Below are 23218 nucleotides of genomic sequence, written 5' to 3' on the forward strand. Positions count from 1 at the left end.
TAAGGAATGTACTCATATTTTCAATTTTTTTTATTACAAAAAAACAACCCTAATTAATTTGTGCTGCGTCAAAACTTTGAAAGGTTAGGATTGATGGTTACAGAGCCTACTTCGCCGCCGGTGATGGTGCTGCTTTCAACTGTACAAAAAAAAGGTACAAATCACCAAAAAATAGTATACTGATGTCTAATTAATATTTAGGGTAAATGACAAAAAATACCTTAACTATTGGTCTGACGACACTTTTATACTTCATCTTTTAAAAATGACAATGTCATACCGCATCTTACGAATTCGTGTCAATGTCATATCTCCATCAGTTTTTCTATTACTTTTTCTGTTAAATGCTGACGTGGCCAGAGATGGGATCCGTTCACTAATCCAAATGAATTAAAAAATAATAAATATATTTTTAATAATTAAATATTCAAAAATTAAAAATTAAATAAACTAAACAAATAAAAAATGCCTAGGGATGCGGGCCTTCCTTTCTTCGACCCGCACCAACCCTTCTCTCTCTCCCACTCTAATTCCCTCTTCTTTCTGCAACCACCAGCGCCGAGGAGGAGAGTAGCAGAGAAAGGGAGGAGAAGAAGGGTCTGAAGGCGAAGAGAGCGGAGGTGGGACGGAGAGGAGGGTTTTGACGGTTGAGAGGAGAAGGAAATCAAGAGGTTGAGAGGAGGAGAGAGGTCGGAGGATGGACTGGGTGGAGAGAAGGTAGGAGGGTGATGGGTGTGTAGGATGATCTGGGTGTAGATTTGGTTTGTTTTTTTATTTTTTTTTATTTTTTTTGGGTGTGGGATCTGGGTGTAGGCTTGGTTTTTTTGGTTTCTTTAGTGGGGTGGTGAAGATGGAGGAAGAGAGGCGGCGGTGGGGTGGTGAAGGAAGGTTGGGTATGGAAAGACTAGGGGAGGGATGGTTCGGGTTGGGAGGTGGTGGTGAGGGAAGGACGAGTGCGAGTGGGGAGAGGGACGGAGGAGGGAGACCGCATCCCAGAGAAGAGAGAGAGAAGAGAGAGAGAGGGTGGTGGAGGAAGGTTGGGGGGACGGGGAAGGGTTTGGTGCCTGTCGAAGAGAAGAAGAAAAAGGGATGGTGCGGGTGGAAGGGAAGGTTGGATCCCTTAGGCCATTTTTTTTATTTTTAGTTTTTTAATTTTCAATTATTTTAATTTTTGAATATTTAATTATTAAAAATATGTTTATTATTTTTCAATCCAGTTGGATTAGTGAGTGGGTCCTGTCTTTGGCCACATCAGCATTTAACAGAAAAAGTAACAGAAAAACTGATGGAGGTCTGACATTGGCACAAATTCGTAAGATCAAGTATGACATTGTCATTTTTAAAAGAAGAGGTATAAAAGTGTCGTCAGATCAATAATTGATGTAGTTTTTTGTAATTATCCTAATTTTTATACCACCTCCTTCAAAATATAAATATTTATATCACATACTAAAACTGTACGAAATAACTTTTTTATAAGAAAGTCTATTAATCAGAAGATTAAAAATGTGACATATGTCCAACAAAAAACTGCAGGTTGGGCAAAAGCTAACAATACTCGAGTACATGAGCACGAAGACTGCTGGTGAACAGCCAAAGATTTGTTCTCGCCATTGAACACCAAAGTTCCTTGACTTCCAAGGCTGCTGTCTTTTGTCTTCACCATATAAGACTCCTTCCTTTTGCTTCAAAGTTTCCGAAATATTTTGCCTTCTTCTTGCTAGGACCATCAAGCTTTTGTTTTCTTCTCCATCCCTCAGTCACAGTCCATAATTATTAATCAACTACCCTCCATATATACCAGTTATTAAGTCTTGTTTTTTCTTTCCACGAACCAAAATGCCCTTGAACTGCTTTTGTTGTGCCGCCGAAGAAGATCGAGAACCAGCTGAGACCAGGTAAACTTGATGTAATCTAATTATAGCCTGATCTATGTTTATTGTTGATTAATTATATATCTTTACTTGCTACTACTTTTCATGTATTTATTAGTTCTGGGGTTTGCTTGTTCAATTAATTAGTAGGGTTCACAAGAACAGGGATTACCCGTGGGAAATATATTCTCTCAAGGAGCTTCTTCATGCAACGAACAGCTTCCACCATGATAACAAAATTGGAGAAGGAGGGTTTGGAAGTGTTTATTGGGGTCGAACAAGTAAAGGCGTCGAGGCAAGGCAATCATGTCCATCTTTTTCCTTTGATTTTTCGATTCTTCTGATCATCACCAGCTAGCAAGCTGCATGATCAATTAATTTATAATTTTTACAACAACGTATTTTCTTCTTCTTTTTTCAATTGGTTGGTTTTAGTAGTCACACTTAATTTTGTCAGTTATATTTATGTGTTCAGATTGCGGTGAAACGATTAAAGACAATGAGTCCAAAGGCAGAGATGGAGTTTGCAGTGGAAGTTGAAATACTTGGAAGGGTGAGACACAGAAATCTGTTAGGCCTGCGGGGATTTTATGCTGGAGGTGATGAAAGGCTCATAGTGTACGATTTTATGCCTAATCATAGCTTGATCACCCATTTACATGGCCAACTTGCAGCAGATTGTCTTCTTGATTGGTCAAGAAGACTGAGCATCGCCATTGGATCAGCTGAAGGTTTATCGTAAGTTATATAAAAGCTAATTAATCGTTAATTTGCTCCACAAAAACCGTTAATAAATATAAAAGTAAACCCTTGATTGTGTCACCTTATTCTGTGTGTTCCTTAAGTAAACCCTCGATTGTGTCACCTTATTTTTGTATGTTCTTTCTTTTGCTAAATGAATCATTCGGATAAGTACACCTCCAAAATTCAAAAGTGGGGAAATGAGCTCATCCCCAAGGGGGTAATCAAGTATTATATATCCTTATTAATTAGTATACAAAATATAGGTGTGAAAGATGCTTTTGCCTACCTAAGCTTTAATTCATTGATAATAAAATCTAGCTAGATAACATTTCTATGAGCTTCAAATTGCAATGAATTATGATTAGATTCATTGGAAGTCTCCTTAAACAAGGACGTCAAGATCTAATTGTCATCAATTATACTTGATGGTTGGATTCTAATTTTGGTCCATCCACTTTAGTAGGTACAGGATCATTGAGTTATGCACACATACATTGCTATTGTAGGGATACTAACGTATTCATGTGTATGTTCATAACTTAGGAATAAAAATTAAGTTTAATAATAATTAAATCTTATACATTGATGATAATCTAATTATTACGTAATTCATATGAAATACTTTTCAGTATGATTTAGCATTGTTCAATTTTCTTCGTCTTTTGCATTGTTAAGGTACCTGCACCATGAGGCCAATCCTCATATAATTCACAGAGACATAAAGGCCAGTAATGTGCTTCTAGATTCTGAATTCGAGGCAAAAGTTGCTGATTTCGGATTTGCAAAGCTGATTCCGGACGGTGTAACTCATCTGACTACTAGGGTAAAGGGAACTCTTGGATATCTAGCTCCTGAATATGCCATGTGGGGGAAGGTTTCTGAGAGTTGTGATGTTTATAGCTTTGGGATTTTGCTCCTCGAAATAATTAGTGGAAAAAAGCCGATAGAAAAACTACCAGGAGGAGTGAAACGTGACATTGTTCAATGGGTCACCCCCTATGTCCAAAAGGGTGCATTTAATCAAATTGCTGATCCAAGGTTGAAGGGCAAGTTTGATAAAGTACAAGTGAAATCGACGGTCCTGATTGCTATGAAATGCACCGATAATAGCCCCGACAATCGTCCCACCATGATAGAGGTGGTGGATTGGCTTAAGGGAGGTATAGGAAGAAGGAAAAAGGAGATCACAAAAGTGGAGGACACTGAGGATGATGAAGACGACGAAGTTTACGATGACATTGATACTCACCATGAAGTTTATGGTGTGGAGCTATCCGATGCAAGAGAGAATATTACAAGGGCAAGACCACAAAGAAGATAACTTCAAAAATCTCAATCTTTTTATTTTGTGAGGTTGGAATGTATATTTTTGGCCTTTGCTTTTTGTTTGCATGCGAAATCGAAATATTGTATTTTTCATGACCTTAATTAATTAGTTTACTGTTGTAAGGCATCAGTCTTGTATCAGAAAAATGAACCAGAAGTCCAGAAACATGACTTGGTCTAATGGCGTACAGGTTTAAAAGTCTATAATTTATAAGTACTATTCCTTTTTGGTTCATCTGTTTGTCTTGCTAGTCTGTAACATTTTAATATAAGTTTGCTTTAATTTTTTTTTAAGAAAACTTCGACGGTTTGAGAAATTCCTTGAGTTAGGTGTATGTTCTCCATGTGGATTTATGTTAGTAACTTAGTATATATACTAGTTTATTGTTAGAAGATATTAGGTTGATTAAAAATAAACCAATCTTTAAATATTCAAAAATACAAATAAATTGATGCATGAAATTAGAAGATTTTAATTATCACTAATATTTATAGAAAAAATGTATAAAAAATAAAAGGGAAAGAAAAGGTAATACGGAACTTAACTTGATAGCATGTTGATTTTTTCGACCCAAATATAAATGTCTCTTTTGTTTATTTAGGTTTGGAAGTTTGCTATACTTCCGATCGACGAATGTTTACCTGCCCTAATTTCAAATTTTTCTTGGTTGGAATATTAGGTGTGTTATTCTTTTCAAATTGAAAAATGAAAGCAACTTCATCTTATTATTAATCATGATGACCTTAATTAATAACATAAAATATGTCTTTGCAAGTTGAAAGAAGCATGTAATTGATTATATTTGTTATTCCACCGGATGCGTTGGTGTTTTATATGAAACAACAAATGAGTCGCACCATTTGAATAAATCTTAAAATCGTTCCAAAATTGATGAAGACAAAAACTAGCAAAGTGTTAAAAAACTACTACGTTTTAATAAATTTTGAATATTTTATTATAAAAATTCAAAACCAATCTTATTTTTTAAGGAAAATTAATGAAAATAACTTGGAAACTTTGAGTTTTAACGACAAGGACAAAAAAAAGGATAAAGTGAATAGTACCTGGATTGACTTGTTAGTGTAAAAATGTGGTTTTCCGTTAAAATGAACAGTACCGAAAATTTTTCGTTAAATTTCTCATTTTTTAAGACAACCTTATTTCTCTTCATGTCCTCCCTGCTTAAAGTTCACTCTCGAATTTTATTATTTTTAATATTTAACTGGTCAAAAGTTAATTTGTAAATTTAAAGATTTACTGTTCCTTTTGCCTGTAAATTTATAGATTTACCAATCATTTTGTTTAATAAAGATTCTTTTATAAAACCGGTTGGAGATATTTTCTTAAAATTGACTTTTTAAAATAGAATTTTAATTATTTTTCAACATCTTTTAGAGATGCTCAGAGGATGATGACATGTGGCATTTCTCAAGACACATAAGGTTGACACTTGTTAGCTATTACGATGAATGCATTTTTGCTCCCCACCATTTAGTATGGTGTATGCTCATCACCTTATTTATTATCATTAGATAAGTTTGAATTTTGAGATTTGTGTCTATTTACTACACGAATCTTTAAATCCAAACTCATCTAACAGTGATAAATAAGGTAGTAAGTAAAAATACTCGCCTAACTTAGACAAGAAAAGTAACCAAAAAGACAAATATTAGAGATGCGTATTAGACACTCTTTTTCTGTGTGGATACCCCTAATTATATTTTTTACTTAATTCCGTTCTTGATTTATTCAAAGGCTGGAAACAAACATATTTATGCAGAAAAAAAAAGTGCAAATAACACTTCTCTTAACAGGACTCTATCTATCTATTCGTAAAAAAATAAAACAATAAAAAAAATACAGAGACTCTCCACAAAGATAATAAGCATTGTGTAGTTGCTCCACTTTGCAAAATGACCGATAAGGCTCCACAATCTACTGTTGTGATTTCTAATTGGAGCATTTATTCTCTCAAGGCTTGTTTGAAAATATTTTTGAAATGCTTGAAAATATTTTGACCAAAAATTCTTTTAGTCCTTTTTCAAACGAGTCTTTAAGTTTTCTTTTCTAATCATCTACTACCAGAGATAAAAAAAAAGAACTTAACTATTGATCACATTTAAGAAAGTGTATATATAAGCATGGTAAAGCTCGACATGATCTCAATACTTTCAAACTTGAAAAGGTATCCTCTATTTGAAATTTTAGATTAGTGTTTAATCTTGACTTTTGTTTTAGTTAGTAAATCAAACAATCGGTTTCAAGAGGAGACCATATAATTTCTATGTCGATCTTCATCACAACAATGAATAGTCAATACAAGAAATGCGTGTCGATAAAAATCAAAGATGTTTAATCATGTGATTAAGAAAAAGGGGAATAATAATATAAATATAAATATAAATGTTGGATCTGTATGCTAACTTAACGACAAAAAGAGAGTGGACTTTGACATTAAAACCGGCTTTGTCTCAACTCTATGTTTTATATGCTCAGTCAATTGACAATGGCGAGATCATTTAGGAAGAAGCCAGTAAAAATGGGAGTGAGAGCAGCTTTTTTACCGTCCCAAATCCCAAAGAAAACATGTTTTGTAGTTAAAAAAGGTCAAACCTAGTAAACCTACAGGCCAAGTAGGATTAGATAGGACCCTCTACGAATTTGGTGACGAATTTGGTGAAGGAAAGAACGAGTTGAGATTCGTGCTAGAATTTTGTGTTCCGAGTCGATGAATCCAAAAATTTGGATCGTTCAAGAAAAAGAGAGAGATTCTTGAGAGAAACAGAGATTCAGATTATTTAAGAGTTTGATTTTATGTGAAGTAAGTCAACAAAATGGGCTAATGAAAGCTGCAAAATTTAATATGAATGGTCTAGATTTTTGGATCCATCGGCTTTAGACACAGAAATCTTGAGACGATCTCAATTCAAAAGAAAGCTTTGCTTGTTGGACTAATATTATTGATCATATGACACATAAAATGTAGCTATATAGGAATAGCTAGGGCAGTGAATTTGATCAGGACTGATCCAAGTATGTATTCACACAGAAGCACTGCTTCTGTTAAAAGCAAGAACACACAATATAATGCTTGTGAAGGCATTTGCTTTGTGTACCCTTGGAAAGGAACATTTAAATGAGGTGGAGACAGATAAGCCTGGACGAAAAGGAAGTGCGTAGCCGGCCTAGCTATGGGTTAGGGTGCTTGAAGTAGGGGGCCTCGAAAGGTTTCTCCAATGCCATTTACGTACTGGTCATTTGTGGTTTCTAGGGTCAACGGCTTGAGAAATTTAAACGATACCAGCAAGGTAACAGTGATCATGTCTGCAGTGATTTATATGTAACTTTCATTATTATTTTTTGTTTGTTTAGAATTAGGTTTATATAGAAAAATTTCTTGTATCTCAACAATTTGTAGTTTTCTTCATTTTAGTCAATAGAATAAGATTAAAGTTTGTAGTCAGTTTAATTCGTCTTCTTTTCTTGTCCTTTAAATTGTTAACAACCACAAAGTAATTAATCATGTAAGGATATAGAAGGGATCAAGAACTCGTTTGGAAGTGCTTTTAAAATAACTAGAATTGCTTTTAGTAAAATTAATTTTGGATTCCAAAAGCACTTTAAGTGCTTTTTAGAAGAAGCACTAGATATGTGCTTCCTCCAAGAATCACTTAAAGTGCTTTCTAAAATTCACTTGAATTTTTACTAAAAATTAGTTTCAAAAACATTTTCACAAAAAACGTTTTCAATCATTTTAAAAACACATATAAACAAGCCTCAACTTATCAGTTATGGTGATTCATGGCTTCACTATGGTTGCCGGGTTGCAGCCTTATTGTGCACGAGACACAGATCGAAGAGCAATAATCACGAGATGCAAGAGGGTCAAAACCCTACGGTTCATGTTAATTCGGTGACTATCGTATTCATGCTTACATGTAATTTCACTGTCGTCCACGCTGCAGAAATTGATGTAATACTGCTCTGATGATATATGGTACGTAACTTGAAGGCAGAAATTAATATTTAGCAATGTATGGGCAGCTGAATTTGAGGAAGTATTAGCATGGTTAAGTAGTCCTACATTTTCAAACTTGAAAATTGTTCCTCCGTCGGTTCTCTTTCAGTATATTGGTTGTTGCAGCGGCAATTTCAAGAGCCTCTTATGTATGAGCTAATCGTGTGAATATAATTTATTAAAACGACAATCATGCAGCAGAATCACATGCCTTGTGGTGCGTGGTGTGTGCTCAGCTAACTAGCTGTGCAGCTATTGTTATCATTTGTCCGGTTTCAGTGATAACTAGGGCAACGAGAGAAAGATTAAATTTTGTAAATGAAATAATGTGTTTATTAATGATTAGATTATTAATTAAGTATTAATAAATGTGTTTATTTTTTTTAATGACATATCATTTAGTTTAAAATTTTAGTATTCCTTGCATTATCCAACTATAACTACAAATGTGTTAGGATTGGTAACCCTCTTTTTTAAACCCATAATTTGATATCCATTTTCTAGACCTACTTACTAATGTATTAACAACCCTGATCACTTGTATTTCAATTCATCATTCATAAATTATCTTTACAAAAAACTAAAAAATTCAAGACCAATAAGACATTCATTTGTAGGGAAGGAAACAAACGAATACGGTTCAGCAAAGAAACACTAAAATGACGATCATTTTTTAATCCAAGAGTCATATGGTTTCAGATTTGAGTGATTTTTTATAGAAATGATTTTCGAGAAAATACCTAAAAGACATACAATTTGGACCGTTGAATACATTACAAAGTGAGTCGGGAGTCCCTACAAAATGTGGATAAAAAATGTGTCCCCAATCCTGTAAATACAAATCAAATGACAGGAAAGTAATATTAGTGTATCGCTTTTCTCCTTCTTCATACCAATATATACATAAATATATATATGTTTATTTATGAATAGTGATTTACTTTTAATTTATTTAATTTAAAAGGGGTGTGCAATGAGAGAAAAATGTGTCATTTCTCTTTTACTAAAACGATGAGTTATGAGATTTCGTCAATATGTCATCAATTCTTAATCGATAGTATCGTTAATATTCTGTCCATGTGCAATCATTCTTTAATTTTAAGCATTTCATCCATTGAAATTGTAAAATCCTGTTTTCTAACTGATTTCTCAAAAATAAAAGGGACTTTTTTCATTTCCTTTCTTTGCTGAGGGAACTGTATATCTTTGGTGAGGGATCTATACATAACAATTCACAATCAACAACAACAACAACAAAGTCTTTTCTCATTAAGTGGGAACTTTTTTTGCTGAGGGATCTATATATCTTTGGTGAGGGACTTTTTTAGAATCTCTTCCAAAGTCTTCCTAGGTCCTCCTCTACCCATTTAGCCTTGAACCTCTATTCCGTATTCACATCTTCTAACATGAGCTTTAGTAGGCCTTCGTTTCACATGTCCAAACCACCGTAACCGATTTTCTCTCATTTTTCCTTCAATTTCGGCTCCTCCTACTTTACCTCGGATATCCTCATTCCTAATCTTATCATTTCTCGCGTGCCCACACATCCAACGAAGTATTCTCATCTCCGTTACACCTATTTTATGTATCTGTTGATACTTTACCGCCTAATATTCTGTGTCATAAAGCATTACCGGTCTTATTGCCGTCCTATAAAATTATTTAGCCAGAGCATTTCCACAAAAGCCCAAGCATAGAAGAGAGAAAAATTGAGAGCATGCCCCTCCCCATTTGCAACAAATAAATTGAATGAATTATGATTTTTCTCTTTCTTGTAGGCTATAGTAATGTCCTGTATATTCAGTTGGATAATTGTACAGAGGCATTACTGTTTGTTTAATTAACTAGTGGTTGCATTTATTAGAAACTGATCAAAAGACTATTTCTCAATTCGTTGTTTTCGGAGATGAAATCTAGTTGTGGTGCTCTTCTAGTTGCGAGTTTGTAATTTTTGTTCTACGATGTCTTGGTTGAATTGGCTATTCGGTCATTTTCTCTAGCGTTGCTACCTTGATGATTGTTGGCAAGACGTTCATGGCAACGGTAGCGGCAAGAGCTGCTCTCTACGTTTGGAGGATAGGGGTTAGGGTTTTAATTTTTGTTTGTTGCATATTCGGCTAGGTTGTTGTGTTTATGGTTTCTCCCCAATGTATTTTGGGTTATTCTGCCTTCCTTTGAGTTGGTTTGTAACTTTTTTTTTCTACTTAATGAAATGCTACTTTTTGAAAAAAAAAAAAAAAAATACAAAACACAAAGGAAATTAGCTTCTACAAAAAGCACTTTCGAAGAGAATTCCTTATATGACAATCGACGTATATCCCAACGGAAAAACAATGTATGAATTCTTAGTTTGCTTGAAATAAAAAATAATTTTGGCCCAATATCTTGGATCACAATGATTATAATGCAGGCTCAACTCAAAATGCAATCTTTAAGTTGTCACGTAGGCATATTATGAAATGGTAGCTAGTTGTCCATATATATGAATTGCCAAACAAGATGGGTAAGCAGCAAGCACGCGAATGTTTCACCATAAAAAGTTATACGACTTTATAGATAAACCACTGAGCAAGAATGATCATGGGAATATTTAGAAGAAAAGAGAAAATAGAAAAGAAGACAAGGCATCGAAATATATATAGCTAAAGCAAACCTCTCACATTCCTGAAGGAGTTCAAATATTTAATCAAGGGCAATGAAATGAATAGGGAAGACCGAGGAGATCGTAGCCATAGGGTATCATATGTTTTGAAAATTAGGAATGGGGGTAGTGGCTAGTGATTAGTGTGTGTCTTTGGACCCAGACAAAAAAGTCTGTCTGTTAACACTAATTGCTGCCAAAATGGCAGGCTCTGCGCCTGCCTGCTGCTGGTGCTTCGTACTTCAGTATTTGCCAGTTGCCAGCCCCGTCCTTCACTACTACGTATCATTTTGATATAATAATGGAATATGATCTCGCGGGGAGAAACATATAAAACAATTAGATTGCGTTTGTTGCATTGAACTATTTTAGATTGAACTAGTTTTAGGGATTAAATTACACTGGGTTAGACTAGACTAAGCTGGACTGACTTAATGAAGTGTTTGGTGAAGTGTCGAACTAAGAAGCAGGATAATGAAAATAGTATTGTCGCCAATTTATTAGTGTTTGCTCGGACTGAGACTAAATTATTGTTTTATTTTAATTTCTTTTCTATTAAACATATTATCATAATTAAAATTATTGGATGAGAGTGATAATAAAAAATATAAACCAAAATTTTTGCCAACGAAAAAAATACATGATTCAAGAGTAGCATTAAAATGTAGGGCCAAGAGCAAGAAGAGATCCACTATAAAGAATTACACCATCCTCACAGCCCAAAATGAAAAGCAAAATAAGAAACTACTAGCTTGCAAAGTAATGCTAAACTACCAAATTGCTTTCCAAATTGAAATCAAAATTTTCACCTGTGCTTATTCTGGTTTTGCTTCAATTTTTACAAATCAACAATATGCCGTGAAATTTGTGCAGTTGCCGGCTGGGGAGGCTTGCTCAGTCTGCATTTTCTTCCTTAATTGCAACTTTTTTTCCCTTTGCGCTTTGTGCTGTTCTTCGTTTGGCCTGGTTTCGCGTATGCATTCTGTCTTATGACATGGAACAATGGAGCAAACTTACTTGATAAGGTATTATTAAGGCCTGCCTTCTTCCAGGCCTTCCTGATATTTTTCTGATTCATTTGGAAGTGAGAAGTACAAAGAGAAGGAACAATAGATCTCAGTATTGGCTTCCAGCAGGTTATTGCCTAAGCACTACATATCAGCAAATCAATTAACAAATCTGGCAGTTGAATGTTTAGTCATTTCCAAACCAATTAACTTTCAGTTGAAGAATCAATCTATTTTATGAATATACACAAAGTAAAAGAACAAAAAGAAAAAAAACCAATCAATGCTTCATGTATCATAATAAGCATACTAATTTGAGACGAATCATCACGGGACAGCTACAAAGGACATGCCTTGTATTTCCTAAAACAAAAATATCCCAGTACCACCAAAGAACCTGTATCTTTATATGGACACCTCGACTTATATGAACTTGATTTAAAAAAAAAAAAAAAAAAAAACCACATGAAAGATGCACAATCAATTAGGATCACTTTGATCTACAATTGTCCTTTATCAAGTTTGGATCAGAATGAAATTCCCAAGCCAATTGGAGAAGATGAAAGGTATAACAACAAAGAAGTAGCATCTACTAGTTCGTATATGTAATTAAACATTTACCCACCTACTTGAAAACATTATGATAGTGCTAATATTTCATCAAACACCTACTGGGCACTTTCCAAATCACCCTTTTGCACATACCCATTGATCAAAAGATTGAATTCCCAATCATAAAGATGACAATATTTCACTCCTTTGGTAATGAATTTCTTTCTCATTGGTCATGAATTCACAATTATAGCATAACAAAATCAAATTCAATTTGAAAATTTGAAAATTGTATGCTAAAAAACATAAGCTCTCACCAGGTTTCAACAATGGCGGCGGACTTGTCGAGCTCGTACTGATTCAGACATGACGGGGAAGGAGAATCAGGGTTTAGCGGCGGTCGAGCCAGAACGGTAGAAATTGCTCTGCAAATGCTCAAGATTCGTGGGCTAAGATTGTGGTCGAGGATTGTGGAGTTGGTGTGTGGTGCTCGAAGTTGCTTCAGGAGCTTCAAAGCCACAACCATGGCGATTTTGTTGAGAGAAAGAGAGAGTGAAATTGAACAAGAAGAAGGGAAGAGAGTCGGTGGACTCTTTATCAGTTTTTGTTCGAGATCTAGATTTAGCTTTTAGGTGGGATGGTGAAGGTGAAGGCCTAAGGGAGAGGGTGCGAAGTCGTGAAGGAGAAGGGAGATGGGGAAGGTGCGAAGGAGAAGAAGACGGATGGATCAGCTACGAAAGAGGACGGGACTAGGAGTCTACTAGAAATTGATGGCTCTCGCTAAGAACAGATATCGAGGCGTTCAGTCGAGGCGAGTCCCCTTTAGTCTCATTAACTCATGTCTGTGTAAATAACAAACACCAGACTGCACTATCATTAGTCTAGTCCAGTTGAAGGGATGCTAATGAAGGCAAACAAACATACCCTTAGGGTCTTCATTTGGGTTTAAGCAAATGAAGAAATTACACCACTTCAAGCTTATAATTGAATGATCTAACAGAGCATTTTCTATGTGTGTTGCGGCATGTGTGAAAATGTTAGGGTTTCCATTTGAGATCAATGCATAAATGTGTTAGGAATAGGGCAATGAGTGCTGCAATTGTAGTTGCCTATTGATGCGGGGGAAGATAAAATATTCATGTATTGAACTTGATACAATTTTTTTTTTTTTTAAATCTCACGGTAGGAGGTAATTTTATTAATAGTGAGGGAAACATAAATTGTACTCTTCATAATTCAATGGGAAAGAGGATCTGAAGGCAAAGAATGAAGCGTCTCTAAGGGTGGAACTTCATGCCCATCAAATGAGGATGAAAGCAATCCTAAATTGGCAAACTTGTTGGCGACCACCTCCATGCCAAACAAGAAAACAATGTGCTGCAACTGGGAAAGAGAACTTCTCCAACGATTTCGAAGTGGTCGAGGAGAAGAAAGAGTCTGACGAAAAACAAGATATCACACTAGAAGAAGTCACAAATGACAACATGAAGCTAACTCCACAACAAAAAGGACAAAATGAAGCTTCTCCACCAAGGAAATGACTCGCATAATCTCATAAAATCCCACTACAAGCTGCAGGACGCGGGTTAGCCTTAGCAAGCCCATCCGATACACCTTGACTCAAGAATACATAGTAGGATGCCGAATAACGGGAACAGTGGAATGAGTTTTATACAACTCAGTCAATATCGCAAGAGAGACTAAAAATTCATTATCTAAAGCACTGCGGACGTGAACCGCATAAGACAGAAAGCTCCAACATGTCTAATCCAATAGAAGTAAAACGACAAAGATGTAAAAAATAAAAATAAAAACCTTGTTTTCAAACTTTACAATCATTTCAAATACTCATCATCAATAAAAAAAATTGAAAAGAAAACTGATTCGAAGTTGATCAATTCTTATTACTCTTTTTCCTTACATTATTAAAAAAAAAAAATCTTATTAGAGAGTGAAAAGCAAATATAAGTGATAAAAATGATAGCCATACCGATTGGGAACCAAAATGGTGAGATCGTTGGTGAAAGTAGGACAAAAGACGATTGGACTGGGAACTCCATACCGATTGGGAACCAAAAATGATTCCCTTGGGTTATGTCTAGGAGAAGGAAAGTACGATTTAGCTACAACATGTTAGAAATTTTGAGTAGAAATTTCATTATTCCACATTGGCAATTCCCAAAAGGTTTATTCAGTTTATAAGACTTTGTTCCTTATAGAAACTGATTTGAGTGATAGGCCTTAGAGAATAAAATTAGGCTTGGGCTTTGGGGTGTACTAATTAATTGTTAATTAATATATAATTAATCTCTACTAATTAATAAAACACTCATTGTCAACCAAAATCCTATGAAATTATCAATTTAACCCTCTAATAAACAAAACATGAATAAGAAATGTGGGACATAAATGTAATTTCACATAACCAAATTTTAATTTTTTTTTCAAAGCCTCACCTACATGTAATCTTAACATATCTATAATTTAAAAAAAAAATTAAATTAAATTAAAAAAAAAAAAAAAAAAAAAAAACTTCCCACTCTCACATTCCCTATCACTCTCTTCCTCTCTCCTTCTATTTCAAAAACAAAAATAAAAAATTTTCTCACACACTTTGTGTGTGCCCATATACTAGTATATAATTATCAAAAGATGAGCTTTGGGCTTTGGAGCTCTGGCTCTAATAATTAAATTAATTAATTATTTATTTATTTTTTACCAACAGACTCATATTTTCAAATGAAATCTAAAGTGTGGTGAAAGAATGTAGAAAACAAACACCCATCTGAGAAGATGTCTCCCAACAGATGCATCCTTTTCTCATACCTGTTGCGAACAGAAATAATCATATTATATATATATACATCCATTTGTATGGCATTTAGAACAAAGAAAATATCAAATTCTTCTTTTACATTCCTAAACCTTCTTACTAAGAGAACCATGCAAAATTTGCCAGAAGTTGAGTTTTCCGGTGTTGGAATTCTAACTTGGTCGTTGAATCCTAGTGAAGCAGACGTCGTAGGAACGAAATTTCTGTTTCAAGGACATTGAGTATGCAAGCCTTGATCTTGAAGTTGTCTGTTTTTATATTTTTGTTTTGTTCAAACTCTGTTATTTTTTATTATTTGCATTTATTATTTATTAGCATATATAATTTTATCACAGATTGTTGACATATATCCAACACAACAACCCTTATGCCTCGCCAACATATTAGAAAACCATCAATTACTAAACCTGAATAATAGCAAGCGAAATGATTTTAACACATCATTTCTTACCTTATACACATTTCTTTAGTTTCGTAGCTGTTAGGTTGAATATTTAAAGTAAAATCAACGGTCAAGATTAATAGAAGTACAAGAAAAGGAAGATCCATGGACCATATTGTTTGTACGTGCATGTGAAAACAAAGAGTTTGATGCAATATGAGTTAATATAATTAAAGGAGTTTTAACGAAACACTCATCATATTGTTCACTTTTAACGAAAATGACATTTTTACTCTAAAAAATCACTCCTTATAATATTCACTTATAACACATTTTTGTCCTTTTGATTAAAACTCAAAGTTTTTAAGTTATTTTCATTAATTTTCCTTATAATTAATTTTGAAAACTTGGTTATCTTTTTTTTTTTTTTAATTATTATTTTTTTATTTTGACGCTTTTGCTAATGTAGTGATTCATGACAAGTTGAGTTATAAAAATTAGGATCCGTATTTATTACAATTCAAATGTACTGATTCATTACAATTCAAATGTCTTCCTGGTTACTTCTTGTTGAACCGAAAGGCGTACGTGTTAATTATCAATGAATTAAAATTAGGAGACAATTAGAGTTTGATTCTCTTCAGTCGGAAAAGATCCATATTTATGATCCGTAATAAATATGGACTTATATATCAAATTTCTTACGATTCGGCAAAAGAAGTTATGCTTATATTCGAACGAGTGCTTGATCGCCACATCCATGATGGTGGTCCTGTCAGAATGTGATATTGAATTTGAGGGCATCATCTGAACACATTTTGACACTTCAAATGGCATAAATAAGTTGTGCTCCACCCTCGGACGCACTTGCTCCTCCTCTACTACATTATTGATGAGAATAGTTTCTTTGTATGAGTTTATAAGTAAGTTGGGTTATTCTCAATATTGTCAATCGATTTTATGATGGAACATCAACTTTATTCTTGGTATCAGAGCATGTTGTGTCATGTATGAAGCTTAACGGCTGGCTACACGTGCTCTACATCACTGCGGTTGTATATTGTGTTGGAAAATTTAAAAATAATATTATAAAATTTTATTTATTAATTGAATGAAAATTAGAAGTAGAGCCTTTTGGTAGAAATATGTGTTTACTCAAATGAAGAGTTGCAACTTTTGACTCTTCATAAATAGTCACATGCTTTCCAAATAGGTATCTCACATTCTATAAATAGCGAAGCCCTCTATAATCACCATAGAGAACTTTTCATTGTTTTACATAATCATACCTATAGTGCACTAAATATTAGAGAGTCTCATTGAGTTCATATGAGAGAGTTTTCAACACAATCGTGGTTTATGGAGCCTTGTGATTTGGAGTGCTACTATTACAAGGACGTGGTCGTTGTATCTTAGGAGACATGCGCAAATCAACCATGAGTACCGTAATGGGACGTAAACTTGTCTTAAGGACAATGTGTCCAACACTTGCCTCGACCGTATGTTATAGGTTTTTCTAATCCATTATATCATGTTCATTTAACATTGGTTACTCATGTGCATGCATTAATTTTGATATATAATTGCATGAATTATTTCTTAAAATTTTATGTGATTTAATATTGCAATTAGACCCTAATTTTTTTCCAACATATTGTCCATGTGTTTGGCTTGAAAATATGAGAGAAGGAACCTTGCATGAGCTTATAAGTAAGTTGGTTTAATGTCCATATTATCAATCGGTTTTATGATATAACCTCAACTTCATTCATGGTATCAGAGTATGTTGTTTCATGTACGAAGCTTAATGGCTACACGTGCTCTACATCACTACGGTTGCATTGTCCACGTATTTGGCTTGAAAATATGAGATGAGGGACCTTGCATAAGCTTATTTATAAGTAAGTTGGTTTAATATCTATATTATTAATTAATTTTATGACGTAACCTAAACTTTCTTCTTGCATAACGCTACAAGTACCCAGTGTTTAACTTACAATCATAATTATGCATGCTTCTTATTGTTCACTAGTAAAAAATATTAAGGAAACCATTATGAGTCAAGATTTAAAGGCAAATGTTAGACTCTCTTCGAAAAGAAAAACTTACTTACAAGAAAAATAATATTGTCGTTGTATATTAAATTAGTTTTACATTGTTATGTGTTTTAAATTTTTTGCATAACTCGATGCATGCAATGCAAACTAATCTTAACGAAAGTGGTCATGACTTTTATCAACAAATAAAAGGCATGCACACATTACTTCGTTTCAATCTAAATGATAAAGAGCTGAAAAACGTGCAAGCTGCAAAGCTTTATGCAGGTATTATTGCAGTAGATAAACAAGAAGAAAAAAAGGAGCATCTATCTTGGTATACGAATTCATATAAGTTGGATCAAAAAATGAAAGAAAAAAAAAGCTTTAGATATCCATGTTTTCACTAATTTGAATTGTGTTTCAATCAAAAGGAAATCAAATGATTAAATAGAGCAGAAAACCTGTACTGAAATGCAAGTAAGCTACTCCACAAGGGGGCCTAAAATATTTATATATTTTGAATAAATTGGAGTGAGAGAAGTGGAAAAAAATAAAATAAAAAAAGACGTTGAAAATAGTCATGCGAATCACTCACTGGAGCAGACCCATCTATTCGTCCGGTCCCCATCGTTCTGAACCAAAAAAATGCCGTCCCTTTGTTCTCACTCTCCACTCACTCCCTCACCTTGCGCGGGAAAACGTGGAACTCTGTCAACAGAACAATTTATATGGGGTATGTGGCAATCAATTAAGAATATATATAGATGTATAAAAACGTACATATATTCTTATTTTGTTAACACAAAATAGGCTTATTTTTAATTATACTTCCTAAAATTTAATTTTGATTTCAGTTTACCACTTATGACTCAAAAGTTACCCCTAAAACATATGTGGGAGCAACTACTCAATAAGATCATATCACACGTGCAATGTCTTGAATTATAAATCTCTACTATGTCTTAACATTCAACAATAAAAAAAAATATTAAAATCGAGTTTTATAGAGTAAAATAACTAATTTAACAGAAAATATTATAAATCTCCACTCTACGTTAACATCGCATGTAACGGAACTAACAAAATCAAAGCAATGTAGTGCGAGTTTTGAGTTTTATAGAGTAAATGACGATTTTTGAATTTCTAGAAGTAAAATGGGATCCAAAATTGAGTTATATGGGACAAAGTGGAGCAAATTTAGAATTTTAAAGAGTAAAGTGACAACTTTAAAGTTATAAAAGACAAAATCGAATTTTGTGGCTAAAAATTTTATTCATTTCATATAAATCTTTCTCATTTTTATATGTTTCTCTAAAATCAAAACAAATTAAAATCGGTTTGCAAAAAGCAGATGTTAAGTTCTTATATCTTCTTCTTCCAAAAAAAAAAAAAATTCTTATATCGGAGCCGCGTTTTTCAGTGGTAGTACAATCATAACTCCCTTTACTTTTTTTTTCTCTCTCACACAAGCTATACAAGTGTGACAAATCAACATTACCGTTTCAAGGGCTGTCTTAATTAAGTGATTAATTAGACTGAAGGGTCTTATTCAATCGCAGTTCCACAACCACGACTTTTTCAATCTGCTGCTTTTTTCTGCTGTTGCTTTTAACTGGCCTAGACTGAAGGGTCTTATATGGCTGCAACCTAAGTGCTCAAGTCCAAAAAGCAATGGTCAGAACTCCAAACCCTAACTTAAACATTCAAAAATCCCAAGCCCTACATCATACATTATTGCACTTAACGGGCTAGATATGCTCTGAAGAATTTCGAAAAATATAACAAATAAATCTGAGCCACTTGTACTTTACACTGCCAATTTTTGTGATCAGATTTCAACTTTTAACTACAAATTAAAACAAAGATGAGAGCGTTATAGTGGAATAACAAAACCAAACCAGTTCCACTCCTCCAAAACTTGTTCTTCCTTGTTCTAGTTCTTCTCCAAGGCTTCTGTTTACCTCGAGTCCTTTTCTTTTTGGGCCCATTTGAGAATTGAAATGGGTGACAAAAAAGGAGAAACAACCAAGAAAAACCCACAACAACATCAGCAGCAGCAGCAACAGATTTCACCTTCTCGCAACGACCAACAACCGCCGCCAACGGCTGTCAATATCAGTGGATCTGCAGCTGCAGCTGGTGTCTCCTTCAATATTCCTCCTCCTTTGTTTGTCCCTACCGGTACTCCAACAACCTCATCGTCATCTCCCTTCGATCAGCATCAATTTGAGGCAGCTGTGAATCCAAAGAGGCCAAGATTTACAAGTACAACCGGACAATGGAAACTTCTTCCTTCTCCATCTTCCCAACAGAAACAACCCCAAATACCAATTCTACCCTCAGAATCAAACCCATCTCAATCTCCAAATCCAAAAAATGCTCAATTATCTCAACCCCATGTCTCCACCACTGGAGCAGCCTCATCCTCCGACACCGCCTCGTCGTGGCCGCCGCACTCTCCTCTACCGTCTCTATCAGCAACATCAGGGCACGACACAAACAAGACAGAGGAAGGAGACCCTCAAAACCCGGTTCACCACCACCACCAGTTCAGAAAAGGAAAGTATGTGAGTCCGGTTTGGAAACCAAACGAGATGCTATGGCTGGCGAGGGGGTGGAGGATTCAGTACCAAGGTGGGGCAGCCCGTGGATCGTCGGATCATGGGTCGGGCTCATCTTCAAGAGCAGAGCAGTTACAAACAGAGACAGGTGGCGCCACCACCACTGCACACACCAGAAGCAAAACGAGGGCTGACAAGGACAGGGAAGTCGCCGACTTCCTTCAGAAGCATGGCGTCAACAGGGACGCGAAAACGGCGGGAACCAAGTGGGATAACATGCTGGGAGAGTTTAGAAAGGTTTATGAATGGGAGAGAGGTTCCGAGAGAGAACAACTTGGAAAGAGTTACTTTAGGCTTTCGCCGTACGAGAGAAAGCTTCATAGGTTGCCTGCTTCTTTTGATGAGGAGGTTTTCGAGGAGCTCTCGCAGTTCATGGGGTCGAGGATGAGGACTCCTCAGAGCAGATTAGGGTCGGTTGGGGACGACAGTCGATCGGCTCTTGTTATGACAAGAAATCTTCCCCAACCGCCTTCGTTCAAAGAAGACGACTTCCCTCTCTCAGGTATATAGAGGAGTGCTGAACCGCTTACTGATTATATATATAATGCCCACAGCACAAGTTGTATACAATTCTTTATTTTATGATCAATATCCATTATCTCTAAACAATGGACGTTACTAGCCAGTTAATATAACAAGTTAATTAAGTTGTGTCATTTTATTTAACTTTTAGTTTCGGTTTGATATCTATATATTTGCTGTTATTATATGCAGGTAGGGGAAAGCAACTAATGATCATGAGCGGTGGAGGGGAACCGTTTTACCACGGAGGAAGAGGGACCTTGCTAGGGTTTCATCATCATGATCAGTCTTCCCTAGACTTTGCAACAGGCCTCTCTTCATCTTCTTCCAAGGAGCTCCGTCGAATCGGAAAGATTCGAATGACGTGGGAAGAATCGGTGAGTCTGTGGGCGGAAGAAGGGGAGCACCACAGAGGGAGACTGAGGCTACAAGGCTCGAGCTTCTTGAATGCCGACGAGCTCACTTTCTTTGATGATTCCATGGTTGCTTGCACCATGGAAGCCTTTGAAGATGGCCCCTTTAGAGGCTTCTCCGTTGACCGATTTTTGTCCGGACAACAAGTCAAAGTCTTTGGTAGAAGAAGACCTTCATCCGCTACTTCTGGTAAAAACGAGCTTCTCTATATTTAATATAGTACCATGTCACAAAATCTAGGTTAATTATAATTCCACATCTAACACTACATTGTTTAACAATGTTATTAGGGTTCAATGACAAAGTCCAGCTTCCCTTGCCAGAATCCTCATCAAGATGTAAGCCCTAAAACCAATTTGGATTTATTTGGCAATTTTGTGTTAACATTCTTTTGTCCAATTTTATGCTACATATCGATTTTATTAAAGGTTCTATTATGATCTATACAATATTTGCATGCGTATTTGTTGCAGCAATGCCTCCATTTGAATTTCAAGACCCAACGGAGTACTATGTGGGGTGTCTTCGAGTCCCACCGCCATCACTTCCTACCTTATCCGAGCTTCAATGGTACGTACAAGAGCCACTGCCGGAGGAACTCCGTTTCCCACTCCGAAAAGACGTGTACCGCGACTTACCACAAGGCAAAGAGATCTTCTTCACCACCTCAACCGAATTGCTAGACTGTAGAGCCATCATATACGATATTCTAAGCCCCATAATCCGAACCAATCCAAGTCTTAGTGCTGCCACTGCCACAAGTAGAGACTCCTTCATTCCCATTTGGGACGACTGCATCAACCGAATCGTCTCCAAATTTTGTTCACTGGAAATGGTCTTCATCCGCAAGCCTAACGCTTCATCCCCAACTGAACCATTACAGGATCAATGGCCGAACGTGACAGGCTTCGTTCGAAGTTTCTGTCTATGGAGAGGGGAAGAAGCCGATAATTTGAGAGATGACCGGGACATTAATCCGTCAAGCTCAATAGTTGAGAAACTTTTGTGGACTTACATGGATCTTCCTTACATATTGGGGTACTACGCAATCGGTCATGTTGTAACCTTCTGTGCATTGAGTCGGGTTCAAGATCGAATAATTCGCACTGATTTAGGAACCGTTGATCTGTCATCGACCTCTGAGAGACTGAAAGCCCTAGTCCCATGTTTCAGGATTGCAAGCCTATTGCCATTGCTAGCGGATCGATGCTTCAACATTAGTAGTAATTGCAATGGTGGTTCTTACAAAATGCCACCTTTTAGCGATTTCGAGAGGATCGACATGGGGAACGGAAACGCAATTGAAATGACGCCAACCACAATGACTCGATTTTACAGTAACATTCGGAAGGCGACCGCCGTGAAGGAAATCTATGATTTTCTCGACCAGAGAATTCCCCATGCAGAGTACATCCACAGATCGTTGGAGAAAGATTGGGCTTTGGTGTTTAAGCCTAGAGGGTGCAAGTTCAAGCCTACAAATAGCGACCAGCTCGTTGAGGCTCTCATGTACGTGACAAAAGCGCTGGTGGCATTACACGACTTGTCGTTTATGCATAGGGATATATGTTGGGAGAAAGTGATGAGGAATGAGAGGGACAACGAGTGGTTTGTCTGCGGGTTCGAGGAGGCTGTCGGGGCTCCGCAGATATACCCGCACAGTGTGGGGATGGCTGGAGATGCGGTGGCGCGTGGGAGGCACGCGCCGGAGATGGAGAGAGGGTTGCATGGGGTGAAGGTGGACGTGTGGGGAGTAGGGAATCTGGTGAGGAGTTGCGGGTTGACAGGTGTGCCGAAGTTGCTGAGGGAGCTCCAAAACCGGTGTTTGGATCAGAACCCGGAGAAGAGGCCAACTGCAGCCGACTGTTACCACCACCTGCTGCAGCTGCAGTCGTCTCTGTAGTCAGTCACAGCTGGTGTGGTTTTGATGTGACTCCGACCCTCCTCTCTTAGTTTCTCTCTCTCTAAAATACATTGTTAACAAATTAATTGGAGTTTGTTTTTAGTTTTTATGTGTTGTCTTTATGGAGAAGGGTTGTGTTTTGGTTGGTTGGTTTGTTTTTATTTCGATACCTTAAGAAAGAAGAAAGGTTTTTGTTTCTAGGTTTGCGTGGGTGGTGATATGGCGGCGGTTGCAGAAGCTGCCACTGGCCGGTGCCTGCTTCGACGGTTAGTTCCATCAAATCACAGGGTCAGAAATGCATTTTGGGGAACACTGAAAGCTGATGCACGATGGGTATCCCT

General features: G+C 36.1%; 2 protein-coding genes across 2 annotated transcripts; both read left to right on the forward strand.

Moving 5' to 3' along the window:
• The first annotated feature begins 1839 nt into the window (after positions 1-1839).
• On the forward strand, positions 1840-3939 carry LOC137734517 (PTI1-like tyrosine-protein kinase At3g15890). The gene is made up of 4 exons (XM_068473764.1): positions 1840-1898; positions 2022-2169; positions 2350-2612; positions 3294-3939. Exons 1-4 carry the CDS (start codon positions 1840-1842, stop codon positions 3937-3939), a joined length of 1116 nt encoding a protein of 371 aa, XP_068329865.1.
• A 15478-nt stretch (positions 3940-19417) lies between these two features.
• On the forward strand, positions 19418-22877 carry LOC137734518 (uncharacterized). Its single transcript, XM_068473765.1, has 4 exons — positions 19418-20540; positions 20753-21163; positions 21265-21312; positions 21448-22877. Exons 1-4 carry the CDS (start codon positions 19418-19420, stop codon positions 22875-22877), a joined length of 3012 nt encoding a protein of 1003 aa, XP_068329866.1.
• Positions 22878-23218: the final 341 nt, after the last annotated feature.

This window comes from Pyrus communis, chromosome 5 (genome assembly GCF_963583255.1).
Source record: "Pyrus communis chromosome 5, drPyrComm1.1, whole genome shotgun sequence".
Classification (NCBI taxonomy): Eukaryota; Viridiplantae; Streptophyta; class Magnoliopsida; order Rosales; family Rosaceae; genus Pyrus; species Pyrus communis.